The sequence below is a fragment of the Triticum dicoccoides genome, chromosome 7B, assembly GCF_002162155.2.
Source record: "Triticum dicoccoides isolate Atlit2015 ecotype Zavitan chromosome 7B, WEW_v2.0, whole genome shotgun sequence".
NCBI lineage: Eukaryota > Viridiplantae > Streptophyta > Magnoliopsida > Poales > Poaceae > Triticum > Triticum dicoccoides.
The window spans coordinates 679,859,733-679,870,992 of record NC_041393.1 but is presented as its reverse complement, the minus strand read 5'-3'; the positions used below and the strand labels follow the sequence as shown (position 1 = coordinate 679,870,992).

At 47.5% G+C, this 11,260-nt stretch overlaps 1 protein-coding gene across 1 annotated transcript; it reads right to left on the bottom strand.

Moving 5' to 3' along the window:
• Positions 1-8,600: 8,600 nt before the first annotated feature.
• Positions 8,601-9,343, bottom strand: LOC119340129. Its single transcript, XM_037612034.1, has one exon. The coding sequence runs from the start codon at positions 9,161-9,163 to the stop codon at positions 8,891-8,893; it is 273 nt and encodes a 90-aa protein (XP_037467931.1). The 5' UTR covers positions 9,164-9,343; the 3' UTR covers positions 8,601-8,890.
• Between the last annotated feature and the right edge of the window lie 1,917 nt (positions 9,344-11,260).

Here is an 11,260-nt window from a genome sequence, read left to right as displayed (position 1 = left end):
TTGAATGAAAGCTGACTTCTAAGACCATATTTTCCAGCCTCTATAAAGTGCTAGAGACTTCCAGAATTAATTAGGTTTAGGTGGGAAGTTGCTGCTGGAAATCTGATGTGTCATTTCTTCCAAAATAGGCACCGGAAGCTTCCCAACTAAGATAATGGTTTTGCCCTTGTCTTCCTTTGGATGCTCTAATGGTTCGGCATTTGTGCTAGAATTAACCTCACTCTTGGATGCCTTGGTCATGATCTGGTCCACATCAATCGATCTGTCGAGCCTTTTCTTGAAAACTCTCAGCTCATGTGGTGTACATATTCGACCGTCGGTGATGGTAGCTCCTCCATTCATTCGCGAGTGCATTACACCAAATTGTCTAGCACACGGGAATGAAGGAGAATCTACCCCCACGACAACAGTCGGGATTCTTCATCCTGTCATATATATATGGTTGGAGACTCTCCCTCACTGATTCCTCTCTGACATTTGCGACCGTCGGTGATGGTAGCTCCTCCTTTCGTTCCCGAGTGCATTACACCAAATTATGTCTAGCACACGGGAACGAAGGAGAAGCTACCCCACGACAACAGTCGGGATTCTTCGTCCTCTCATGTAGGTGGAGACTCGACAGACTTAAAGTCAACCTGAGGACTCATATTGACATGGAGATTTGTCTGGTCTCACCTCGAGGTCGGAGGAGGGTCGGTGACGGGGACGACGGCGCGGATGATGGAGGGGGCTCCTAGATTTCTGCATAGTGCTCTCCAATTTTAGCATTCAAAGTAGGAGTACTTTTCCAATTTGAGCATTCAATAAGAAAATCAAATCGTAAAATAAAGTAGTATTCAAATTAGCATGCATTCAATTATAAGCAAAACTACATCATCTCTTGTGTCCGTACATCATCGAATATTATTATTAATACTCCTCGAATACTATCATACATATAGCATCACTAATACAGCTAGAACCGTAGTGCCCGACGGGTATCATCGCGGGTGGTGGACACCCAAAGAGAAGGAACCATCACAGGATCATAGCTCCAGTGAGATCCCTGAAGAACCTGCCAGGTATTGTCGAACATGCCCTCCAACGTAACCATGTAGCGACGGACGTGCTCGTCCTCCTCACTGACACGGTGATGTACCACCTTCGCGGTGTCCGGAAGCCTCGGCACCATCACTGGCCCACGCGGCCGCCACCAAACAAGGATCGGGTCCACAACGGGCTGACTCCTCACCAACCTACGCCCCCCGGAAGGTAGCACCTCCCAATACCAGCCCGGCGGAGCCCAGTCCCGGACATGGCCCCTCTGATCAAGCCGGCCTCCTCCGCCGAGTCGACGACGAGGATGCGGGATAGGCATCGTAAAATGAACTGAAAAAAATAAACTAGTTCTATTAATTTTCTTGCTAAAAATAAACTACTTCTATATATAGTAAAATAAAGTAGTTTTATTAAATCAACTAGTTCAACTACTAAGCACTTATATAAATAAATAAAATAAAGTAGTTCTTACTAAAAATAAACTACTTCTATATATAGTAAAATTTAATAAAGTAGTTTTATTAAATCAACTAGTTCAACTACTAAGCACTTACTATAAATAAATAAAATAAAGTAGTTCTTACTAAAAATAAACTACTTCTATATATAGTAAACTTTAATAAAGTAGTTTTATTAAATCAACTAGTTCAACTACTAAGCACTAACCTAAAATCGATATCTACTAACCTAAATAAAAAATTAATACATATATGAAAAAAACATATATAAACAAAAAAATGCTATGAACATTATATTCATACATACATAGCCACATCCATTCATCATATACTACCACATACATATATACATTATATATATGAAAAAATGCAATGAACAAAAAAATAATACAAATTATATGAAAAAATGAACAGAGCCGTGGCGGCAGCGGCTCACATCGGGGGCGGCCGGGGTGACGGCGATGGCGGCGGAGGGCGACGGCGATGGCGGCGGGGGGGCGGAGGGCAACGGCTCGGCGCGGCAGAGGGCGACGGCGACGGCAGCGGGTGGCGGAGGGCGACGGCGACGGGCGACGGCGTGGGCGGCGGATAGCGTCGGCGTGGGCTCGGGGGGCGGAGGGCGACGGGCGATGGTGATGGGCGACGGGTGACAGCGACGGGGCAGCCTGGCGGCGCCGTGGATGGGCTCGCGCGGCGTCGTCGGGCGGGGGGCAACTCGCGATGGAAATCTGAAAAATTCCCAAGTGCTGGCTTATATAGCAAAGGCTTTGGTCCCGGTTCGTCGCACCAACCGGGACCAATGTGCCCTTTAGTCCCGGTTGGTGGCACCAACAGGGACCAAAGGCGTCTTTTCAGCAGCCCAAAGGGCGGGAAGCAGAGGGCTTTGGTCCCGGTTGATGGCACCAACCGGGACCAAAGGAGTGCATTGGTCCCGGTTCGTGGCACCAACCGGGACCAATGTCCTGCTGCCAAAGCCGCAGTGCGGTGGGATGTTTAGTCCCACCTCGCTAGCCGAGGAGCGGCACGACCGGTTTATAAGCCCTCCCCCGCCAGCTCCGTTGAGGTCCTCTCAACTGCATGCCTCTCGGCCTAATCTCGCATTGTTATGCCTGTTGGCCTGCTGGGGCTTCTACGGGCCTGAATCCTGGCCAGTGGGTGGGTTTCTAGTTGTATTCAGGCCGTGGTGGCCTAGTAGGTGGCATTTTTTTAATTTTTTCCTAGTTTTTCCTTTTTCTTTTTTGCTTTATTTATTTTATTTTGTTTCTACTTACAACAAAATACTTACTTTTTCTATTTTATTTATTTTAGGAAAATTCTTTTTGCTTATAATGGTTTGAACAGAAAATACTTTGTTAATTTTAGGTCCATCAATTTTATTTATGTTATCAAAGTTTATTTTATTTTGTTTCTACTTATATATTTTATTAAATTCTATTTTATTTTATTTGGTTTCTACTTACATCATCAATTTTCATCCCTTTCTGACTTCATTTGTTATTTTTCATGCATTTATTGATTATTTTGAGCTATAAGACCCTGAAATTGAAAAGCATTTCAAATGAACTCTAAAAAGGTTGAAAGTTGGCATGGTATCATCATTTCATCCATGTAGCATGTGCAAGAAAGTTTATAGGGTTACGGCAAAAACTGGATGCAGTTCGTGTACAAAACGGATAATCTCTTTCGAAGTATCAGGATTTCATACGGAAACTCGTCTGTTACAAAGGGATTTCATTTTTTTAAACTTATTTGAACTCCTAACTTTTTGTGTGTTCAAAATGCACCATTGAAAGACACATCATCAATTTTCAACCCTTTCTGACTTCATTTGTTATTTTTCATTCATTTACTGATTATTTTGAGCTATAAGACCCTGAAATTGAAAAGCATTTCAAATAAACTCTGAAAAGGTTGGAAGTTGGCATGGTATCATCATTTCATCCACATAGCATGTGCAAGAAAGTTGAGAGGGTTACGGAAAATTTATCCGGTATAAGCCCCCTCAATGCAACCGGAAGCAGTTGCGTCATAATCACGTGGCAGTGATGAGACTTTAGGTTCTGGAACTTTTCCTCTGACATGTTTATTATTTCCTTTATATTTGATGAGAAGCCAGTTGGGACCTTCATACTAAGCAGGCATTCAAAGAAGATTTCCTTCTCTTCTTTGGTAAGAGCGTAGCTGGCAGGAGCTTCATACTGCTTTGGAGGCATGTCGTCTTTTTCGTGCAAACATTGCAGGTCCTCCCATGCCTCAGCTGTATCTTTTGTTTTCCCATACACGCCCAAGAAGCCTAGTAGGTTCACGCAAAGGTTCTTCGTCACGTGCATCACGTCGATCGAAGAGTGGACCTCTAGGTCTTTCCAGTAGGGTAGGTCCCAAAATATATATTTCTTCTTCCACATGGGTGTGTGTCCCCCAGCATCATTCGGAACAGCTAGTCCGCCGGGACCCTTTCCAAAGATTACGTGTAAATCATTGACCATAGCAAGTGCGTGATCACCGGTACGCATGGAGGGCTTCTTCTGGTGGTCTGCCTCGCCTTTGAAATGCTTGACTTTCTTTCGACATTGATGGTTGGTCGGAAGAAATCGACAGTGGCCCAGGTACACATTCTTCCTGCATTTGTCTAGGTATATACTTTGGGTGTCAGCTAAACAGTGTGTGCATGTGTGGTATCCCTTGTTTGTCTATCCTGAAAGGTTACTGAGAGCGGGCCAATCATTGATAGTTACAAACAACAACGCGTGCAGGTTAAATTCCTCCTGTCTGTGCTCATCCCACGCACGTACACCGTTTCCATTCCACACCTGTAAAAGTGCTTCAACTAATGGCCTTAGGTACACATCAATGTCGTTGCTGGGTTGCTTAGGGCCTTGGATGAGAACTGGCATCATAATGAACTTCTGCTTCATGCACATCCAAGGAGGAAGGTTATACATACATAGATTCACGGGCCAGGTGTTGTGATTGCTGCTCTGCTCCCCGAAAGGATTAATGCCATCCATGCTTAAACCAAACCATACGTTCCTTGGATCACGTGCAAACTCAGCCCAGTACTCTCTCTCGATTTTTCTCCACTGAGACCCGTCAGCGGGTGCTCTCAACTTCCCGTCTTTCTTACGGTCCTGTTTCTGATCTTATATCGCATCAACTTGGCATGCTCTTTGTTTCTGAACAGTCGTTTCAACTGTGGTATTATAGGAGCATACCACATCACCTTCGCAGGAACTCTCTTCCTGCGGGGCTCGCTGTCAGCATCACCAGGGTCATCTCGTCTGATCTTATACCGCAATGCACCGCATACCAGGCATGTGTTCAAATCCTCGTACGCACCGCGGTAGAGGATGCAGTCATTAGGGCATGCATGTATCTTCTGCACCTCTAATCCTAGAGGGCATACGACCTTCTTTGCTGCGTACGTACTGTCGGGCAATTCGTTATCCTTTGGAAGCTTTTCTTAAATATTTTCAGTAGTTTCTCAAATCCTTTGTCAGGCATAGCATTCTCTGCCTTCCACTGCAGCAATTTCAGTATGGTACCCAGCTTTGTGTTGCCATCTTTGCAATTGGGGTACAACCCTTTTTTGTGATCCTCTAACATGCGATCGAACTTCAGCTTCTCCTTTTGACTTTCACATTGCGTCCTTGCATCGAGAATGACCCGGCGAAGATCATCATCATCGGGGCACATCGTCTGGTTCCTCTTGATCTTCAGCAGCTTCCCCATTGCAGCATCATCGGGCACATCATCTGGTTCCTCTTGATCTTCAGCAGCTCCCCCCGTTGCAGCATCACCGTATTCATGGGGCACATAGTTGTCATCGTCCTCTTCTTCTTCGCCGTCTTCCATCATAACCCATATTTCTCTGTGCCTCGTCCAAACATTATTGTGTGGCATGAAACCCTTGTAAAGCAGGTGGGTGTGAAGGATTTTCCGGTCAGTGTAAGACTTCGTATTCCCACATTTAGGGCATGGACAACACATAAAATCATTCTGCTTGTTTGCCTCAGCCACTTCGAGAAAATTATGCACGCCTTAATCAGTGGCGAAGCTTGAAAGAAAAAGTTGGGTGGGCCAGAATAAAGGAGAGCACAAAATATTTGATATTCTGAATCATATGCTTGACTCATTTGAAGCGATTTTGTCATGAGATAATAAAACCAATCAATTCTTCTTTGAGTGTCACGGTGCAATTTTGTCAAATGATTAGAAAATTAATAAAGCATATGCATGAGTAGCTAGTAGTTGCGGCGCTGCTTGGGAGCTGCTACATGCTCGTGCGACGGTGCTAGAGCAAGACTTTGGAGGCTTTCAGGCTTTGGATATAATAATACATGAGATGGCTGTTTTTTTTTTTTTTGCATGGTATGAGATGGCTGTTCTTAGTGGACTGTAGATGTGCTGGCAAGCGAAGCATACTAGCAAATGTGTAGAAATCTTGCGCGGGCCATGGCTCAGTTGGGCCCCAACAAAGCTCCGCCCCTGCCTTTAATATATTCGGAGGTGTGTCTATCATCATACATCCATTGCCGGTTCATCTGCGTGCATTATATATAATTATGTGTGTCAAAAGTAAGAAAATCAGACAAGTATCTATCTAATGTAAGAAAATCAGACAAGTACCTATCTAAAGTAAAAAAAATCAAAAAGAAGATAAGAATAAGAGGCTCACCACGGTGGTGCCGGCGACGAGATCGGCGCGGGCGATCAACGGCGGTGAAAACGGGGACGGGGCGTGACGGACCGCTAAATCTAGACAAATCTCGGGAAAAATGGAGCTCCGAGGTCGAGCTTCGAGAGGAGAAAGCTTAACTAGTGTGGCTCGGGCATTTCATCGAACACCTCATGTGCATAGGAGGTGAGCTAGAGCACCCAAATGCCCTCCCCTTGCCGGCCAGAAAAAACAGAGTGCTCTGCCACGGCGGTGGGTATATATAGGCAAATTATTTGTCTCACTTCGTGGCATGAACCGGGACTAAAGCCTCCCCTTCTACACCGGTTCAAGGCATGAATCGGTACCAATGGATGTGGGCCAGGAACGCGGCCCATTGATCCCGGTTCGTGCCTAGAACCGAGACAAATGGATCTAGACGAAGCGGGACCAACGCCCACGAGGCCCCGACCGGCCCCCTGGGCTCATGAGCCGGGTCTAATGCTCCCCATGGGTCCCGGTTCGTGAAGAACCGTGACTAATGGGCTGGCCAGGTCCGAACCAAAGCCTTGTTTTCTACTAGTGACGTAGCCGCAAGAGGGCCACCATGTCGCCGAGGCGCACATGTGGCAACGGTGCCAGCAGCCGGCCGGTCGAAGCCCGGCCGCAGCGGTGGCGGCGGAGGCGTGGCCCCGGAATTGCCAGAGTCCTGAAACCCTAACATGGCGGCTATATTCAACAAGACCGAGTCTGAGGTAAAAGAAGGTACTGTTTACTCAAAAAAAAAAAAACTGCAGTACACTGCTTTCTGGCTATTGCTGAACGCTGATGTTGCAGACCTGCGCATCAGCATCACCCTCATCATGTGTTCGATCGCGACTCGCAAGATTTGCTAATGTCAACATGGACGTGCTACCGTTTCACGATTTCAGTTCAGACTCGGCGCACCGGTGCGAAAGCTACGCGATGGCTCACACGTGGCCGTGGGGACGCGGAGCGGAGACTACTCGGTGCCTCCTGCATCGCATCATCCATCATCACAGCCAGTAAGGCCTTGTACAATGAGAGGTGCTTAGAGAGATATTTTAAAAAATAAACCGGATTTTCCTGAAGCACCGGTGCCTATTTCTACAGGAGAGACGCTTAAGCGTCTATCCTGTGCAAATAAGCACCGGTGCTTAAGAAAAGTCTGGTTTATTTCTCTAAGCACCTCCCCTAAGCACCTCCCATTGTACAAGGCCTAAGAAGCACTGTAGCGAGACTGCAACGCATGAGCGACGGAGCGAACGGACCGAAACGTTTTTCCTTCGACACGGCTGGCTATGTAATTCAAAACTGTTCTTAATAAATGAGATGAGGCAACTTCAAAAAAAAATGAGATGAGGCAAAGTTTTTGTCTTGGATTTGAAAGAAAAAATCAAGCCGAATCAAGATGGACATCTACTACTAGCTACTCCTTCCATCCCATAATATAAAATCGTTTAGCTCAGAATCATGAGGACTACTGGACAACTATGACATAGATCCAAATACAAGGCAGAGGGATTTTTTTTTTACCTCAATGGCATTTCTGATCCTGCTTTTCACCTTCTCTCGAGACAAAGGGGGGAAGGGCATGGGAGCGGCCATCCCCCTTCTTTCTCCTCCGTCTCTTTGCAACGAGGCTTGAAGGAGGTGGTCGGCGCCTAGGGCTGGCACCATAGGGTTTGTCAGCTATACGCCTGAGTCATCTCCGATAGGGTGGACGAGGACCTAGGCTATGTCTGGCGGTAATTAGAGGAGCAGGAAATGCGGTCGACACAACAATCGTTAAAGTCACGGGATCCGACTCCAAACTGATAGACTGGGACACGGGCGTCGAGGCAACGTCCATGGCATTGCTGGATTTGCTCGAATCTGGTTTTAGCTCGTCTATGTTCGTGTCTTCAGATTGGATCTTTTCTATCTATGCGACTCTTCAACGGTGGTGGTTGCTGTTGTGATGTGTTTGTCCTATGGGGTCTTAGCACGACGACTTCCGACTACCTACTACAACGGGGTTTGCCCGGCTCCAGCGAGGGAGGAGTAATGGCGGCGGCGTGTTTTCAGCTCGCTTCAGTTTGTAGTCGTCACTAAGTGTTCTACAGATCTAGATGTAATTATTATTAGTTTTAACGTTCATTATATTGTTATGATTGAAGATGAATATGTTGAACCCTGGAAAAGATTGTTATGGCGATCAGCCACCTGTGACGACTCTGCTAAAGTATACCGGAGGTCACGCATAAATGTTCTACTTCCAGACTCAGGGCAATCAGCATCAGCATCATCATGCGCTCGATCGCGAGATTTCCTATAATGTGAACAAGGATGTGAAACCATTTCAGACACGTCGCATATAGGAGTCAAAAGGCACATCCACAAAGATCACGCACGTCTGAACTCGGAGTGAGACTAGTCACTGTCTCCTGTATCGCATCATCCCTCAGCAGCAGCAGTAAAAGAACTGTAGCCAGACTGAAACTCACTAGCGACGGAGCGAGAAACATCTTAGCCAGAATCAAGAAAACAGTCAAGCAGATATCCAAATCAAGATCCGCGCGCACGGAAAGCGACCGGCCGGGACGCACATCGATCGACCTCCAGTTTGTTCGATCTGGCATCTGATGAAAATCTTCAGTTCTTGGATCAATCTCCAGAGAATCAAACCGAGGGGGGAGGAGAATGAAATAGCATAGAAAAAAGACTAATTAAGCAGCAGCTAGTCCTGGACAATGGCGGGGTAGGTGACGAGGCGGCGGGCGCAGGCGGTGCAGGCGAACCTGCGCTTGTTCTTGAGGCAGAGCCGCAGGAAGCAGAGCACCCACTTGGCCTCCACGTCCGTGGCCACCACCCCGCCGCCGCAGTACGGGCAGCTCCCCGGCGCCTTCTGCACGCCCACCACCTTCTCCTCCTTGCCGCACACCTTCGCCCCCGCCCGCGCCGCCCTCGCCGCCGCCCCCATCGACGCCGACGCCGACGACGACCCCTCCATGTCGACCCCTTCTTCCCCTCTCCCGGCGCCGCAAATCGAAGGGTGCTGTGCTGGTCAGGAGCGCCGCTCTGCTCTCTTGGCTGGATGGCTACCTGGCTACAAGCCTACAAGACGGATGGATGTGCGGGCGCGGGGGCGGGGCGGTGGGCTTTAACTCCGGTGGGGTGGCGAGGGCGAGTAACGCACTCACCAACACGCGAGCGGCTTTTGTTGCTGGTGGTGCGGTTGGTTATCTGACATCCCGCCGTGGCAGTGGCCGCCAGCGCGCGCGCCCGCGTGGCGCCTACCGCGGCACGCCGCCCGTCAGCGGACGCTGTCATTTTGCTGGGGACCGGGCCGGGCGCGGACACGACGGGCAGGGGCGAGGACCCCGCTGCCTGGGCCAAATTTGGGCGACTCACATCACATGCATTTCACCGCGCCTTGGGAGATGGGATCCATCCACCGGTGCCGGAGCTCCCCTCCCAGTGCTCCGTGACAAGAAAGTAGCAGCTGCGCTAGTGCCCCAGGTAGGTACGTGCGCGGTTCGTTTGGCTCACGGCGCACGCGCGCCGTGGCTTTTTTAACCTCGTCCGGCGGCCGCCGCTGGTGCGTGCGTCCGTAGGCGGCGCGGTGGACGGGTGAATGATGTGGCCGGCTGACTCGAGAAACGCCTGCGGATATGCCCCGAAATCTGTGGTTTCTTTGGCGCAGGAAAGCTCTTGGCTTGTTCCGGGGAGGGGCGGCTCGATCGGCGCCCGGCGTCGCCGTGCACACAAGCGCAAACGGACACCCGACGGGTCGCGGATGCGTCCGTCCATGCAAGTATGTATCTGGACGCGTAGGAAGCGCGAGTGCGTGCTGCGCACAGCCTTATCGCACTGGGCTTACGTACAAGCTTCGGCATCATCATCATGCGTGTCCCGTGTGCCGTCGGAAGCCCGTGGCGTCTTCTGCTCCCCTCCCCTGTTTCAAATTCGAGATTGTTTCTTAATTCACGATTATTTCAAAAATTTGCGAATATTTTTTAAAAAATCGGGGAACATTTTATAAATTCATGAAACCATGATTCAAATCCATAAACACATTTAAATTCACTTTTTTATTTTGTGTAAAAGGTATTCAAATTCATGAGCAACATCATTTTTGAAATATTTCATATATTCTCTCTATTTTTTTTCTTTTGCTTTTGTGGATGGTCCCAACTAGGCTGACTGGCAGCGAAAGCTAGTATCCTGGGACGTGCGCGTTTGGTCGGACTTGGGCGCATTGCACGCGGAATAGGACTTCTCCATGTTCTCTTCAGGGTTCGAAAATGAATTTGGATAATGGAGTGTTTGAATAGGGAAAGTAAAGTTGTACAAAAACATTTGAGTGAATAGAGATTTCCTGCAAAATAGAGTGCAATCCTACAAATCAAACATGGTATGTAGGAAAAAAATCATAAGATCCAAATCCTATAAATTACTTTGAATCAATGAAGCCCTTACTTGTTGTACTCCCTTCGTTTTTATTTACTTCACATATTAGCTTTGTCTCGACTCTCGAGTCAGGACTTTGCAAACTTTGACCAAGTTTGTACAAAAAATTATTAACATCCACAATACCAAATCAATACCATTAGAATAATCATTCAATATATTCTCATATCATTATATATTTGTTATTGTGAAAGTTTAAATTGTTTTCGATAAACTTGGTCAATCTTTATAAAGTTTGACTTAGGTCAAAGCTCATATGCAAAGTAAATAAAAACGGAGTATTACCAAGTTGCCTTTAGAAAACCATTGTATGGTAGGAGGCTACGTTCCTGTTGATAGTGAGGTTTCAGTGGTTATTTCGGCAATCTTGAAACTCGAAGACTTCGACCCTGGTCTTCAGTAGGCGTTGTGTGAGTACGTGTGTATTTGCGCCTACATCATAATCGGTGTTTTAAAAAAAATCACGTTGTAAGACAAACATGTGAAGACCATCGTCGCCGTCATCCTCCTCTGACTTTCTCGCCCACTGTTGGTTCATTTTGCACCTCTTACCTTCTCTCAAGTGCCTCTTGGCACCCAATAACAACACCTTCAACTAGAGGTTTAGAGGAAGTTCCGAGGATAAGGATGAACTATG